Source organism: Photinus pyralis, unplaced genomic scaffold, assembly GCF_008802855.1.
Source record: "Photinus pyralis isolate 1611_PpyrPB1 unplaced genomic scaffold, Ppyr1.3 Ppyr1.4_LG1, whole genome shotgun sequence".
Classification (NCBI taxonomy): Eukaryota; Metazoa; Arthropoda; class Insecta; order Coleoptera; family Lampyridae; genus Photinus; species Photinus pyralis.
Window position 1 is genome coordinate 41,712,022 of NW_022170249.1, and position 16,990 is coordinate 41,729,011.

The 16,990-nt window shown below is 36.9% G+C and overlaps 3 protein-coding genes across 3 annotated transcripts in view; 2 read left to right on the forward strand and 1 right to left on the reverse strand.

Moving 5' to 3' along the window:
• Positions 1-8,214, forward strand: part of LOC116158998 (protein Wnt-4-like) — a 92,491-nt gene extending 84,277 nt beyond the window's left edge. Inside the window, exons 2-6 of the mRNA XM_031471887.1 lie at positions 1,788-1,923; positions 1,977-2,097; positions 6,685-6,950; positions 7,004-7,266; positions 7,314-8,214. Of these exons, the coding sequence (XP_031327747.1) occupies positions 1,788-1,923; positions 1,977-2,097; positions 6,685-6,950; positions 7,004-7,266; positions 7,314-7,515 (988 nt within the window). The 3' untranslated portion in view covers positions 7,516-8,214. The remainder of the gene's footprint in view (positions 1-1,787; positions 1,924-1,976; positions 2,098-6,684; positions 6,951-7,003; positions 7,267-7,313) is intronic.
• A 2,792-nt stretch (positions 8,215-11,006) lies between these two features.
• On the forward strand, positions 11,007-12,569 carry LOC116178987 (nuclear pore glycoprotein p62). Its single transcript, XM_031498675.1, has 6 exons — positions 11,007-11,163; positions 11,213-11,416; positions 11,470-11,683; positions 11,735-11,915; positions 11,963-12,244; positions 12,296-12,569. Exons 1-6 carry the CDS (start codon positions 11,091-11,093, stop codon positions 12,443-12,445), a joined length of 1,104 nt encoding a protein of 367 aa, XP_031354535.1. The 5' UTR covers positions 11,007-11,090; the 3' UTR covers positions 12,446-12,569.
• Positions 12,570-15,331: 2,762 nt separating this feature from the next.
• LOC116161390 (ATP synthase subunit b, mitochondrial-like) lies at positions 15,332-16,280 on the reverse strand. Its single transcript, XM_031474728.1, has 2 exons — positions 16,269-16,280; positions 15,332-16,066 (listed from the first exon to the last, which is right to left on the reverse strand). The coding sequence occupies exons 1-2, from the start codon at positions 16,278-16,280 to the stop codon at positions 15,455-15,457; spliced, it is 624 nt and encodes a 207-aa protein (XP_031330588.1). The 3' UTR covers positions 15,332-15,454.
• Positions 16,281-16,990: the final 710 nt, after the last annotated feature.

The following is a 16,990-nucleotide window of genomic DNA, read 5'->3' on the forward strand; positions in this document are numbered from 1 at the left end:
TATCATCTAGCTATAGGAGGTCTGACTTGAGAAGAAGGGGAGTGATATTATAACGTAATTATTCCTGTTTCACTACAGTAGGTACCTATACCTTTAAGGTGTGTCTGACAGCGTTCAAATTTTGTTGTTTTAAGGGAGGGTGCGAGGGAGGATGAATGAATGTGTCTCAAATTTTGTAAACGCATGCCCTCTAGTGGAGATAGTAAAACGTTTGAAAATAGTTGTGCGCTTCATGTTATTCTAATGAAAGGGTTCATCGAAAGAAATTGGTTTCTACAAACTATAACTTTCCGGTCCTTTTTGAGATCAGTGGGTGGCTGGAGGAGGCGGGGGTCTTAGAAATTGGTTTCATATTTCATGGTATTCTAGTTAAAGCTCTCAACGAAATAAACTTTTCCAAGCGGTTGTACTCTCTTGCAATTTTCCTTACTCGAGATGCGCGCATTTCTAATTTTGCAACTCGTCGAAAATTCTGGCTAAGATAGAAAAAGTTCCCACCCATCGAAACAATGCGTTTGGCAGATTCCCCCACTAGATTGGTGAGTAAATATTGGTCTTCATCCAATTTGTACCTGGACTTCGATCTTAAAGTTATATGTAGATACTATTACTGCTACACGATACGAAGAAATGATTAAACAATCTACATAGTTTGTAGTACAAAAGTAATGCGATAAATAGAATGATTAGTAAAGTAAGACCGTTGCATACTACAGTCATAATCTTTTAGATAGACTGCAGGTAAAATTAACAGCCACACTTTTGGGTCAAAACTTGTTGCTTCTAAAAGATTGTCGTTTTTATTTGTTCATCAAACTGTAGTTTGCTTAGATATCTTCAAATGGTGGAATTTTCCGAGTGAACAAAAAATAAGAAAACTCGTTCTTTCCCTATAAGAAAGTGCCTCTTTGCAAATATTAGGTACGTATGTATGAAGAAAGAGTAAATTTTGACCCGTTGTTCACTTAATTATGAGAAAGCGTCACAATTTACTTGAAATTAGAATACTAATCCCGTTTTGCTGGAATTTAATTTTTAAGTCTCCTTTAGTATTCGAAAGAAAACATCATATCAAATTACGTAGGGTTAAAATGATGTACTAATTACTTCAACAAAGCTAGGGTTGGCCGTAGGCGGCCAATAGAGCGCAATTTTCAAGGGTTACTTCATGCCCCATTGGTTTGGAACACGTCCATTGTTACTCGATTGTTGACTAACAAAAGCTCTATTATACGCATTTGCATTCATGTTAACTGTATTCAACAACTAATCAACATTTCCATGTCTTTGTAATGGCCAATCGTGCGTGCTTGTACACGCAAATTAAAATGGCGGATTTTTCTTGATATAATTAGCTCTCGACCTCGGCGAAGGGGTTACGTTGTTAATGACATATTTCTACTGTCTATAAGATATAATGGGGATGAGAAGTTAGCATCGTAATAATTGATGAATGAGAGCCAGTTATTTAATAAGCGATTCGTAGTGAGCGAGAATACAGACGAATATTTTTTGCGTAATAGTATTTTCGTAGCAGAAGCAATGCGTAATTTTAACCCTAAAGGGAAGAGGACAGGATAAAAACAGATGAGGTTATCGCCTGGGGACAAGTTTGGCGCGATCGTCCACCTGAGACCAGAGTCAGATGCCAATATCTTTAATGCTGTCTGCACAGCGTCTGCGACCATATACTACTAGGGACGCTTTTCAGACTTGACTAAACAAAGTTGAAATCACTTTTAAATAAACATGCAAGGAGATGTGATTTATGAAAGCTTTTGTTTCAGGCAATTGGGATTACCTAGCTCTCTATCGAATTCGGTGGATTTAACACCTACGTCTCATAAAGATCGTTGCCACAAGCTTGAATATCTCGTCGATCGACAAAGGGAATTGTGTGCGCAAAATGATAGGGTTCTATCGGTAGGTTTAATATTTTGAGAAAAGCGAGAGTTTTCATTTTAGTTCTGTTGCAGATAATCGGCAATGGGGCGAAACTGGCCATGGACGAATGTCAACACCAATTCAGAAACAGCAGGTGGAATTGCTCCACGTTTCCTGAGTATAATTCCGTTTTCGGTAACGTCGTATCAGTTAGTAAGTTTATTACGTACTTACTCCCGTGCCTAAATGCGCATTTAGAGATGCACAAAATCATAATCTTTTAAACGGCTAAGTTGTATCGAAGACATGAACCTCATTCAGCCTTTTAAGATTATTATTTTACGATTAGCTTAAGGCAGAGAATAAATTGAAGCACTCAAATTGTAATCACTGTTGATGTTTATAATCTTCCGCATTAAATTAAAATGTAAACTCACGACGAAACAGCTGTGTATATCATATTTGTATTCATTAGGCAATATATGCAAAAGCGATTAAATTATTAATAAATTTACTGCTTCAGTTGGTAAACTGAACCTGCGTTACCTCCCTGCTGTTTAAATTTTATGGGAGATTCGTCATCTGTGATTTCCGTTCTCAACATCTTTACACAGAAAGGTCTTACGCAACAATGTTGCCTGGATGTCGAAAACAGAGACATGCATCAATACATTCATTACAGAAAGTGCTACGTGATAGACATGATTGTCAATTATATCCAAAATAAGAAAGGTTACCTAAACATTCTATTTACGAGAGGGGGTCAGCGTCAGTATGAAGGGAGTATCCCATTTTTGGAAGTGAGTGCAGATCGTCCGTTTTTCAATGAGAAATGAAATCCATGCTTTTCGCTGTATGAGCTATCTGTCCCATTCTAACTTGACTTGATAAGAAAAAGGCTCGCACCCGCCCCTTCATTTTGGAAAATCCCCTCTATTTTTAATATTAATTAAGGTTCTTTTATTCATGTTGATCTGGCAATTCCAGAAGTACAAGCACTTCATTTGAATTTTTCAGACCCGATTGTCTAACTTCTCTTCAAGCCAAAATTCTGTTGAACTTAAAGAATTGGGGAATTTGATTATGTATTGAATTTTGAACCTGCTATTAGAGATATACAGATACCTTTTGTCCACTCCTTTTAGTTTACTATATGAGTATTATCTTGCGATACTTCGTTCTCGAGATATTCACACTTGAAGTATTGACCACCATCAACAGATGTCTCATTCTTTATTTGAAATCAGGAACTACGACCGACACGCCAGAGAGTCTGGGAGGGGGGCAGAGGTCGATGGAAAACAATAGTTTGCAAGCCCTAATTAAAATTTTCAATAATTGAAATATCAAATGAAAGTACAGCAAATGACTCTTGTCGCCATATTAGAATAATCCAGGATTTCTTTTCTGCATGAAGCGTAATTCCTTTCTGAAAGGAACTATAGATGAATCGGATAATTAATACGTTGAGCGTATAATTTGCAACGATTGAAGACTTGAAGAGGTACCGCTTTAGGTGAATCCAGCGTTAAACGCCTTAAATGAAAGAACGGCGCAATTACATTCGGAAAACTAATATTTTAAAGATAAAACTTACCTTCGGTGAAGGCGCAGGATAACGAAATAGGAAGACACAATAACTTAGCACACATTCATTTGGGCCCGAATCTGACATGAAGACTCTATATGGGCCGCACAAAGAATTCTTATAAATACGCAATTAATTGATTGTCAATGACAAAAATTAATTCCGAAAGAGAAGCTTACAAAGATTGTTTGGAGATAATATCACGCATACAAGCGGTCGATAACTAAAATTCAAAAACACATCTTAAATTACTTAGTTCTTTTATTCTCTAATAATCCAAATAATCTGGTTATAAAAGGTTTACGATTCTCATGTGCTCTTATTATCAAAGACACAAGACATTCGCTGACAGCTTCAGGAAACTTGACTTTCTTTTTAATAAACCGATCTCAATCGACGACTCGAACTGGCTTGATAAATAACATGAATTAACGCTTTGGTGGCAGTTCGGGCGGTAGAAATGTTCAACTTTCACTAACCAGACAACTGCTTTGTTTACTCGCACTCGAACTAACTTTTTCTGAATACGGACAAACCATTTTAAAAACTTTCCCCGCACTCTGAGTACTTCACTTTAGGATAACTTAAATATTTTATTAAGGTTTACTTCTTCTGCACACTTTACCTCGAAATCGGCGAACTGCATCTTCAACAAAACAACTAGGGTAGATTTCCCGAAATTGTGCATTTAATACGCTCTTTAACCGTCGCGGAACTTGCAGCAGCACGCTTGTTTTTACATTGATTGCAGTATTTCCCTACTTCCACCATTGTCTGTTTTCACAAAACTTTCAAAAACACCACCAATCGCAATTAGACTCGATAACGCCAGCGTACAAGGAACGCGTTTCGCGTGCCCACTTACGCCGAAACAATGCGCACATCGTCCGATAAACACTAATCGCAAACGACCAAATGTACCTACGTTAACGCGCAAATTCACTTTTTACAATTAAATACACAAACCTAAATAAACAATTTAGAAAAGCGATGCAATTTAAACAAGAATTACGTAATTACAAAACTTCTAAAAGGAAAAGCAGCACTGAGATAAATTCAAGTGCAATAAACCAACTTTGCGCTTACTCGTAAATACTCCGCCACATTTCATTCATTCATTCATTTTATTATTTGTGATCTATACAATAGTATTTTCACACGTCACCAGGTACAATTACATTTAAAAAAAGGCAAAGGACACGAGAACATGATCACACAAGGTACTGTTGCTTTTAAAACTTAAATGTTATCAAATTTATCTTTTAAAAATTCTTCATAAGAATAAAAAGCATTTACGATTAATAAATTGAAATACAGGCGTCCGGTCATTATTATCGGTGTTCATACCCAAATAACGTCTACATGGTTTACACAACAATATTCATCCCTCAAAATACAAAGATCAAGTGTAGGTACTTAGTTTGAAAGCCCATCCTGCACGGAATTTAAATCCGCAAATCGCAATTTGTTAGTTTCATTGTTTTGAGGTTTCAAAATCTCATTAATGGACGCAAGGAAGACGCCAGTACGCTACTGCTTGTTGGTAATAGACAGCAATTCATTTGGGGATGGAGAATACGCAACAGTGATTGTCTATATTTATACGTAGGTACGTGTCGTTAATATGCTTACTTTATTGTAGAAGTAGACAATGTAGCCAATATAAAATAAAATTTTTTGAGAAAATTATGTTATGATTTTTATTACTTGTTTTGACAAGATATGCAGAAGTTGAGGCATTGTAAAAATTCGCAGAAATGGGAAGAGACGGAAGTATCCGAAAAATTCGAACAATGTCAAGAATTCGATTAAGCTGCAGGATCAAAAAGATTGAAGATTGGAAAAGTCGTGAGAGTGCAAAGAATTTGAAGAGACTGAATAATTTGAGGATTCAAAAGAATATTATGAATCTGAAGAGCTTCAATAATCGAAAGAATTTGAAGAATCTGTAGCTGAAGAAAAATCGGAAGAAATCATAGAATCCGAAGCACCTAATAGAATTTGAAAAATCAAAAACAAATTGCAAGAATCTAAAGAGCGCAATGAATGAGAAGAATTGAAAAAATTTGAAGAAGCAAAGGAAATGAGAAAAATGAAAAGATCATATATCAAATTAAACAAATCTAAGGATTTCGAAAAACTCGGAACAATCTGAATAATTTAAAAACCGGATTTGAAGGAATGTAAAAACTGAACAAATCTGGTTCTGATGTGATGAGTAAACAAAAAATTGAAATATCGAACAAACCTAAAAATCCGAAGGAACGAAAAAATCGAAATAACGTGAACTCGAAGCATTCAAAGAATCTAAGAACATCTAAGAAAAATCTGAATTCGAAGTTTCGACAAATCTGATGAATCTGACGAAACTGAAAAATAAAGATCCGGCGAAACGATAGGATCCGAAAAATCTGAATAATTTGAAAATTATTCAAAAATCCACAGCATCTGAAAATGACGATTTTGAGCAATCGCTGAATCTGCAGCACTCGTAAAAAAGGAAGAATCGCAAAATTTAGAAGTAAAGAAACCGGAAGACCCCGAAGATGAAACAATATGAAGAATCTGAGAATTGAGGTAACAGAGGAATCGGAGTTATTGGTCTTTTAGTGGGAGTCGTAAAAAAATAATCCCCGAAAGCAACATTTTACCCTGTTATACTCGATACTCGCATGGAACGTATCTCTTTCAACCCTCGTATAATAGAAATATACCTACTCACTATTACTGTTATCATTTTCTTGAACATTTTTGTAATATGGTCGAAATTTTATGAAAAGGGCAAGGTGGCGTAATCACCGACTTAGGTATGCGATCTCCTGCGTTTGGTAAATAAAATATTCCTACTACATATATTTCACAGATTACTTTTCTAGTATAGACTTAAAAAGTAAAGCCATTTTTACCGGTTACCGCAGTCATGGACCGCAGTTACACGGTGCAAATAAATTTGCGATAGGTACGATGACCACAACTTGATCCTTCGTGTTTAAGCGATTTTGTTATATATATTTATTATTCGCATATTTGCAATATATACAAAACGAAAAATTGAAGACTGCAAAAAATCAGGTTTGCGTGACGTGAATACGCCGTGGAGGTACCTACACTAGCTTTATACACAATGATGGATTGCTAACTTTTTCCACGCGTTTAACAAAAGAGCGCATTTTAAACCAATAACTAAGTTTTGCTACTTATTTTACTTTCAGAAAGCAGAGAATCCGCGTACATATACGCAATATCCGCTGCAAGCGTCGCCTTTGCGATTACTCGGGCCTGCTCTAAGGGCGAACTCACCGACTGCTCCTGTGACAACCGTGTCCGACAGCGAAAAGGACGTTTTTGGCAATGGGGTGGCTGTTCGGAAGACATTCAGTATGGCGAACAATTCAGTCGAGATTTTTTAGATTCCCGTGAAGACGCAAACACACCTAGCGGTCTTATGAATTTACACAACAACGAAGCTGGAAGAAGGGTAAGTCCTACCCCATAACCCTGCTACAGAAATTTACAGTTCGTTTTGCGTAGAACATTCGACAAAGAATGCAAAGAGTGTGTAAGTGCCACGGTATGTCCGGTTCTTGCAGTATGCGTGTTTGTTGGAGGAGGCTACCTCCACTGCGACAAGTCGGAGAAGCTCTCTTTCAAAGATACGAGGGCGCATCTCACGTCAAATTCGTGGAAAGACGGAGAAAAAAGCTTAAAGTGATAAGTCCCGACCTGAAGAAGCCAAACAAAACTGATCTGGTGTATCTTGAAGACTCGCCAGATTATTGCGAACGAAACGAAACGTAATGGAATTAATCAAGTATTTCCTCATAATTTGCTCGTTTTTTAGGCTAAATGTCCTGGGTACAAAGGGAAGAATATGTAACACAACCAGTCACGGTATCGATGGGTGCCGTTTGCTGTGTTGTGGAAGAGGTTACCAAACTCGGGTACGCGAGGTTGAAGAGAAATGTAAATGTCAGTTTGTATGGTGCTGTAACGTTGTTTGTGAAATGTGCCGATACAAAAAGGAAGAACACATCTGTAATTAACACAAGTAACCATTCCTAATGTTGACGTATTGATCAAAATACCGTAGAACAGCCAAAGGAGACAGGACGGTAGATGGGAGAAGCACCTCTTCATTTCGTAATATTGTTATTCTATTGAACTGTAACAGTGTTGTTTCTGTAGTAAAAAATCTTAAACTTTTAAGATTTAGAAAAGCTCCGACTCCTAAGTAAATGGCTAGTGACGCTATATTAACCTGAAAATGACTGAATATGTTGTATGATAATTTTTATATTTTGTACCTTTTTTATGCGTTAATTAAGCGAAATTTGAGCAATGTGAAAATGGCGCTTTCATCTGCTCAATTTTCTCTAAATTATAGATGATTGTAATATAAAACTTGTTCAAGATATTGCGTTTTACTGAGTTGTACATTATTATTTTTCTCGCGTTCGTATGTATTCAAACGGTAATTGATGTCTACATATGACTCCATGTACATAGATTTTTTTAATAACTCTCTATTAGTTGCTAGATTGATTAAAACATACTTAGGTAAGGTTTCTGTAAATAGGTTGTGCATTATTAATTTAGATATTAATGGTACAGGTGTTATGTATATGTAAAATGTACTTATTTCGTATTCATTGTAAAGGTTCATCTTTTTAACAATTTCATAAGTATATAAGTGTGCCATAATATAATATATAATTGTAACTGTACTTACATCCCCATTTATATTTATTGATACTTAACTGTACCTACCTACTTATTTATTTATGTAAAAAGTCAGTATTAAATTATAATTAAAGGTTTTATCTATACACTTACTGATACGCCCAAGTCTTTAATTTAGATCTAAATACTTTTACTATGTTTCAATGTAAAAAACGTCGCTCCGTCGCTTTGTCTACATTCTAACTTGTCTGCAAAATTGATTTGGGTGTTAAATGAAAGCATCCATTTATCTTTATCATAAAAAAGGCACCAGTGTGTGTGGGGGGCCCTACCAGATTTTGCCGGCTTATCTATTACGGATAAAAAATTTATTCGATTTTTTTCGTTATTTCTGCGAGAACTATAAAGTGACACGGCCGGCGGATGAAAGTGTTTGCTGCGCGGTTGCCGTATATCACTTTATCGTTCTCATTCGCGCACGAATAACGAAGAAAATCGAAAAAATTACTTTCCGAATTCTATATGAGGGTGCAAATTGAAAGGTAGATTTGATTAACTAAGACTAATGTATTTGAATTCCGCAACACTTTTGTAAAATTGTGAATATCCCAAATTTTACCCATTCACTAAGTTCAATGCAGAAAATGTTCCAGAGGCATGAAAAGGTTTTAACTATAGTCTGTACTAATGTGACAAGCATTTGCACCCCTATTCCAACACTTAAGCATTTCTTCGAGCCCGTGTCATAGCTAAATTTGACGCGCGAATTGAAAAAATTATAAATAAATGTATTTTCATTTTTTATTTTAATTTTATATCATATATTGAATTGGAATTTCAATCAGTTTATGTGAGTAGGCTAACCCGCTCTTTCACCGTGAGGGTAGATAAAGTGAAACGGCTGATGGTGCATTTTAATGACTGTCATTCTTATATCAAATGCGCAGCACGATATACAATGGACATTCAGTACATATGACAATTCTGTTTCTATGGTAACAACCGCGACGGCAGAACCTAAAGGTTGCTATTTTTGACGTCTAAATTAAATTCTAAATTGTCAGAAGCCTCTTTCCTAGTATAAGTCAGAACAATGAACAATGATTTATATGGCTTCTGCAGTAGCATAAAGTTTTGTATTATACACACGACGATACAGGGAAACTAAGCATCTCGTGAAAGTTAATTTACCTACTCGATGGTTAAAATGTCCATTTATCGTCTTATATAATAAATATAATGTGGAAACACAAAATAAGAGGTTGAGATCTTCCACAGACACAGCGGTAGTTCGTTTTGGGCATATGATTTTTTTTAACTTCGTTGCACTTGCCGATAAGGTCGAGCGCCACTCAATTCTATCTTAACTTCCCCCGTATAAAATTGAGGAGTGACGAGGGGAGTAGCGGTAATAACAGTTCAAATCAGTTTGGGTACCAAAAGACATACTGGTCTATTCAATCACCAAAATGGCAAACATAAAATACAAAATACTCGCCCAAATGCTCAAAATGATAATTTACTCACAAGTTACTCACAAATCTTAAATTTACAATTGAAATTCCCCAATTTAATAAAACCCCAATCAAGAATGATCGATTAAATCGATTACTGAATCTTAAAACAGCTTTTCACAAATAAATTGATAATTGCTAATAAATTGATAATTTCGTTTTCATCTTCCCTAGTTTAAACGGTCGGAAGTGGGCGGTTCCCGTTAGCACCTTCTGTGGGCACTCCTTTTCTGAGAGTCTGAATTTGTTATCAGAGTTTCCATAACACATAGATGTAGAAGCTATAGGCTACTACTTGCTTATTTCTTATGGATTTTTACGAATTGAGATAGAGGACAAAAAACAAATTTCTTTAATGCATCGCCATCATAGCGGTGTTGATTCAGCCAGGTCTAGTTACCCGAAATTGTTGCACCCCAGAATAGAAATTTAAACCCTGTATATTCTTACATTTTTGGATTTTGTAGACACTTTTAAACCAGATAGGTAGAGATACTTTAAAATCTTAATTACTACACAAATCAATTTTGTCTAATTTCTCCAATAAAAAGGATTTTAAATAGTTTTGAAACTCTCAAAGCTAGCTTCATTTCGTGAAGCCATTTTTTTCAAATAGGACCACAATAGCTTTCCTGGGTATTTTGAAGCGCTTTGTATATATCAACTATATATAATTTTGAACTCGAGTTGAAAAACTTCACTTTCTTTTCTAGTTGTACAAATAACTAATTTGGAGTAGTTACTCAATTGGTTTGTCTTCATATCGCCCACCAAAAAAAGAAGTACATTCATTGTACCAAGAAATTGTTACAATGTTTTGGTAAAACTGGTCATGATTATTCAAAATAGAATTTTTCGAAAATGGTAAGTATTGGTACGTATTGGTACACAGAATTCTGGAAAAGTAGTTTGGGGAACTATTCAAAATCTTTCCGGTGTTCCGCGTAAAGTTGGCTGTGAATTTTTGGAACCGGATTTTCTGAAAACGACTTGGGTACAATGAAAACGAATTTTGGTACATACATTTGGGGCATGCTGAATTTTGAAGAAGGTACATTAATACTTTTGGGAATTATTCGAAATGTTTCCCGTGATAGAGTGAAGTTGACCCTGATTTTTCGGAAGCGGATGTTCCGAAAGGGGCGTGGGTACAATGTAAAAGAGTTTTAGTGCATTGGTTTCGGAACCAGTCAACACCATTGTGCTATGTAGGTATGAATTATTGTTTTGCGACAAATGTATAGGCAACACATCAAACCCATCACGTACAGGGTAATTTATCTGGATGTATTCTACGAGTCGATCTGATCTGTGGTCTCCGGCAATGGGGAAAGGAAAACAAAATCCCTAGACAAATCAATCAAAATTTAGGGTTATTTGCAGAAACAACTTTTTTTAAAATTATAAATCGAAAACCCGTTAAAATGTCGTTTAGTTTTGGGACTTCTACCACTAAAAGTGCAACTGGGTTTACATTACCAGTAAATACAACTGCAGGTTTGTAGCGTAGTTTGTTTATAATCAACTTTATCTGAATTTTGGTTAGGAGCAACTCCAGCCAAGTTTAGTTTTTCTGGAGGAGCTGGTGATCCGAATAGCACGAGTGGAACTGAAGCCAAAGCACCTAATTTGTTTGGTTCAAGTTTTGGTTTAAGCAGTACTACGGTTACTACATCTACACCGTCTACTTTCCTTGGTCCTTCCCTTACGACATCAGCTTCAACCGGACTCACTTTCGGTCAATCAGCCAGTAAGTTCTGCTCGACTTAAGATATGAGCTTGACTTATTGTACAATGTTGCAGCTCCATCTGCTCCTCAGTTTAGTTTAGGTTCGAGTCTCGCAACTACTACGACTACCGCCTCTAGCATTCTAAACTTTGGTGCAACACCAATCAGCTCTGCAGCACCTGCTTTCTCGTTAACATCAACAACTACTACAACCTCCACACCTATAAGTTTCTCGACGTTAGGTGCTGTTTCAACATCTGCACCAGCATTCCCCGCGGGAACAGCCTTGTAGGTACTTGATCAAAATGACCACCAAAAGTCACTGTGACAGTGTTTTAGAACAACTTTAACCACATCAGGCATTTCAACATTACCAGCTACTGGTTCTATGACATTTGCGCAACTGGAAGACACAATTAATAAATGGACTTCTGATCTAGAAGAGCAAGGAAAACTGTTCGGAAATCAGGCTCGTCACCTCAACGCTTGGGACCGACTACTAATCTCAAACGCGGAAAAGGTAAGCTTCTGTTTCTCATTAAAATTGGCAATTAGTTTTGGTTTCAGATTTTAGGAGTCAGTAACGGAATAGAACGTATCAAACAGCAACAAGATCAATTGGATCAAGATCTTGATTTTGTATTGGCACAGCAGAAGGAACTGGAAGATTGCATCGCTCCTTTAGAAAAAGAACTGAGTGAAATTGTTGTAAGCGACGTTGACAGAGATCAGACTTACAAATTAGCTGAAAATATCGATACTCAATTGAAACAAATGTCAGAGGATTTAAAGGAAATAATCGAACATTTAAATGAGGATACCAATAAAGTGCAGGAAGCATCTGATCCGGTACGCTGGTAACAAGTTTTATCACAATTGTTGATAATATTTTCTTTTTAGATTGCTCAAATTGGACGCATATTAAATGCACATATGAATTCCCTACAGTGGATTGATCGGAACACCTCTCAAATAAGTTCACATTTGGATGAAATATCGAAAATGCACGATCTTAACCGTAGAAACCATGAAACATTGCATGGAGCATAACTTACCTATTTTGTTTATTGTTTTGTATTGATTCAACATTCAATTAAAGAACAAGTTTTGGTTACTACTGAAACAGAAAAATACATTGTCAAATATTGTGTTAAATTATAGTTATCAGTCTTTTGTTTTTTCTTTTCTCAAGTATAGTATGTATACTATGTTCCTACTTCTACACTGGGTGGTGGATAATAACTATGTCAGTACAACAGTATACATAGATTGATGTGTATGCACTGCTCCCATTTTAAGAAAAGGTTCAGTGTCTTAAGAATGGTGCAATGACATCTACTAACGCATTAATTTCAAGGCCTAAAGAATTATGCATCAGTCTCAATTTTAGAAAATCTGAAATAAAACTGAAAGCATAACAGATAGGTATAGGGAATGTAATAAGTGCTAGACGTAGAATTTTTTGAATATTTTAAGTTCAAAAAATGCATGTTTCATTCGAAAAATCCATTTTTTAAGGTTTGAAGTTAATAAAATTAACATTGAATAAGTAATTATAGGTTACACTTATTCGATATGCCATTAGTTTTAGAACACTGTAGAAGGACGATCAAAATCTAAATCATTCTCATGTAGCATCAAGTCAGTATTGTTGAAATTCAAAGTCTCAAAAGAACAGCAGCCAAACGTAAAAAATTTTGAAAAATCTTGAATCACTTGATGTTGCAGATTTCGAAAATGCAATAAAATACAGGGTGTTCTATTTAAAATAAGAAAGTTGCTATCGACCTCTGGTACAACCGAAAGTAATACAATCATGATAATATTTTCTTTCGATACCTAGATCATAAAAAGTTATGTTGGTATGCAAATTTCGAGATTTAATTTAAAAATGAAAGCCTGAATACTTTTAGGTAACGGTTTCCGTGAAACAGCCTGTATAACTATCTACACAGTTTATGAATATGTTGGTCTTCTCTTATATATATGGTGTAGCTGTAGAGTATGGTGGCTAAAAATACGCACTTGGTTTCTGCATTCAATCACTTGCCTACCTACTATATAGTAGATCCTCTATTGTTTGGGATATTTAAATCTGTGGTCATTCTAAGATAAATCATATTTATCACTTTCTAAATATTTTTTGGCGTATAGGGTTGCGCAAATTCCTACCTTTGCCCTTCTAATGAAACAAAAGTAGGTATATCTACACCCATACACTGTTGTTAGGTAAATCAAAACTGAATTATTGGAAATTTGGCAATAAAAAAATTCATATTTTCGTGTTTGTAAATTGATCTTTTGATACTCATCTTCTCGTACATAATACAAGTATACAGGGTGATTCCTATAGTACTTGCCACCGTTTGGGAGCGTATAGGGGGTGCCTAGGGGAGTATTTTGATATAGGACACTTGGGGTCGGAAATCTAAAATAAGGGCGCCAGAACCAAATTTATCTTCTGGAATTTCACGCCTGTATGTAAGCAACCCAACCGACCGACGTTTCGCGCGGAGCGATGCAGAGCGAGTTAGCGCGAGGAAGCGACATGGGAGGGAAGGAGGGAAAACGACAGTCAAAAGCAATAACGTTTACAAGTGTTCAACGTGGCCACCGTTGTTCTCAATGCACTTCCTACATCTAGCCAACTAATTATTATACTATTGCCATAGTGTTTATTCACTTGATACGCGTCGTTGCAGACGGGATTTCGTGGGTTTAAACAAAATTCTGATCAAGTGTCAGCCACACATCGCCGCCTGAGATCGCTCCGTGTGCACCGCCGGCCGGTTGGGTTGCCTACCTACAGGCGCGAAATTCCAGAAGGTAAATTTGGCTCTGGCACCCTTAATTTAGATTTCCGACCCCAAGTGTCCTATATCAAAATACTCCCCTACGCACCACCTACACGCTCCCAAACGGTGGCAGGTACTATAGGAATCACCCTGTATATAGCGATTTATGGACCAACCTAAAATATATTGATCCCAGATTGGTCCACCTTTGCAAATATTTCTCGCGGCTGCACAGGCACTCGCGGATTTAATTTTTTCAGAAAAGTTATTCCTGTCCTCTACAATAGCATCAACCATAAACATGATTATTCACATCAGAGCTGGGTCGAGCGTTCTAAAAAACCGCTCGAGTGACGAGCGACAAGCGCTCTAATTTTCTCAAAAATGCTCGCGAGCATCGAGTTGGTTTGCAAAGCGAAACCCCTTGCGAGTTCCGAGCACTCCTAAAAGTGCTCGAGGCGCTCGAGCGCTTTATCGCAAGCGCTCGGGAAAAGTGCTCGTGAGCGGAAAAAACGCTCAAGAGCGGAAAGTGCTCGAGAGTGGCGCTTAATCGTTCAGCGCTTGACGGTTAAAAGCGCCCAGGAGCGGAAAAAGCGCTCGGGAGCGGAAAAAGCACTTGCGAGCGGAAATAAGCTTGCGAGCGAAAACAGCTAGCGAGCGGGAAAAAGTTCATGAGCGAAAAACCGCTCGTGGGCAGAAAAAAGCGCTCAAGCCCGAGCACTTTAAGTAAACGCTCGAGTATTGAGCACCAAACGGCCGCTCCGAAAAGTGCTCGCAAGCTCTTTTTGGTTCCAGCAGTACCCAGCTCTGATTCACATAGCGCTTATACTAATGCTAGGGAGTTCTTACTCCCTTTACTGGAGTGAGGTGCATAACGCAGGTAGAGCAGGCGTTCAGATTTGGTTGATTTTTTGACCCAAAAGGGCTAATTTTTCGTCAATAATTGTGACATTCATTTTTAAAGTTAAATGTACAATTTTAGGCCGGAACGGTTTTTATAGAACCCTTTAGTTTGGGAGGGACAGCTTTTCGAAATGCAATTATGCAAAACACAGATATGGAAACTGAGAAATAATAATTTTGGGTAGGTACTTATATTAGACTGTACAGTACATTTGTATGCAAGAAATAACACGAAACCTTCACAATACTAGTACTTATCTTCTTTATTAGAACTGTATACGGATTGTAAATGATAAAGGTGGTACATAGATGTAAAATAAACAGATTTCAATAAATTTAAAGCTCTTAAAATCGAAATTACTTAAGCTTTCGCTAAGACACCTAAATCGGCTATACATTTATCTATATTTTGCTTCTCCTGTTCGCTTGTTATCGACCCCATTACTTGCTTTATCACCCAGTTGACAAGATTCTTCTGAGCCACACGACGTTCAACTCCTTCACGTTCAAGCTGGTAATCAAGATACCTTTTTACTTGGTCGTACGCAGTCATGAGACGTTGGCGATATTCGGCTTCGAGTTGTAACTGAACGTTCTCACGTTTAGCATTGACCAACATTAATTGCCCTTCTGCACTCCATTGATTGCGTTGTTCGTTCTCAATTGAAGCTGTAAGACCTTCTTGTTCACTTCTACGACCGGAGCTCAGTTCTGCTTCGTACGCATCAACTTCTTTATCTAGATAGGCCGCTATTTTGGGACCCAACTTTTTCACACCGAAAATACATAAGATCGCCAAAGATAATCCGTTATAGAATTCGTGCTCAAGGACGTAAAACTCCTTGCTGACCAAGTAGGTCGATAAACCAACAGCAAATGTGTATGGACCGGTTACACCAGTTTTTTTGTAAAAGAATGTAAACCATTCCTCAGGAATAAATCCCAAGCGAACTTTACCCGGTTCTTGCCTTACCTACAACATGCTTGCAATTCGTAATTACCCGTGGGATTTGAGGTTCATTTTTGTTGTCTCCAACTGCAGGGCATGAAGTTGAAGCAGTTACATATTTCGGTTGCACTAACGATTTTAAGTGTTGACCAGAATACCAGTAAAGTGATTACATAACCTAATTCATCATCTGATTAATCGCATAATTACCTTTCAAAAATCCAACCCTCGACAACATTTTGATAAAATTTTGTAAAATAGGAAAAATTTCTAAAACTGTGTTAAAATGCCCTTCAACAGACAGCCATGGGATTTGAGGTTCATTTTTGTTGTCTCCAACTGCAGGGCAAATGAAGTTGAACAATTTCGTAATTAACACCTGGATGTTTGCATTAAGAGAAAGTCTCAAAAGGCGTTGTAATCTTTAAATCTAAAGGGGCTACTTGAGTATTATCTTAGATCCTTTAGTTGTTTATAGCCCATGGAAAATTCGATGGCATGACTGAACTATTTAATTGTCTTTATATGACCATAATTACCGATATGCACTTAAACAACTACTCTAATATTCAATAAAGCTAGCATTTTGGGTATAAGTGTCCAAAATGCTATCTTTCCTACAGCATCAATTTTAAAATGCTAAACAATACTTAGTACATTTCTGCTTGAGACACTTCTTAAAAATGGTGGGACGAAAATTGTCACGTCTAGACAAGGCGCATAATGCGTGGCATGGGCCACGTTTTCCAACTAAGAATTGAGAAAATTTATATCAGGCGTACTGAAAATAGTCTATTATTTTTAGTTTCAATTATTCTATTGGGGATGAATTCATTACGCCCTCTCTGATAGAAACCCTCGACCTCATTGGTAAAAAAATGGGCCATTCAATTTTCACAAGCTTGGGGCGAATTTTTCACCAGCAAAGTCACTCGCCACACACAGGGA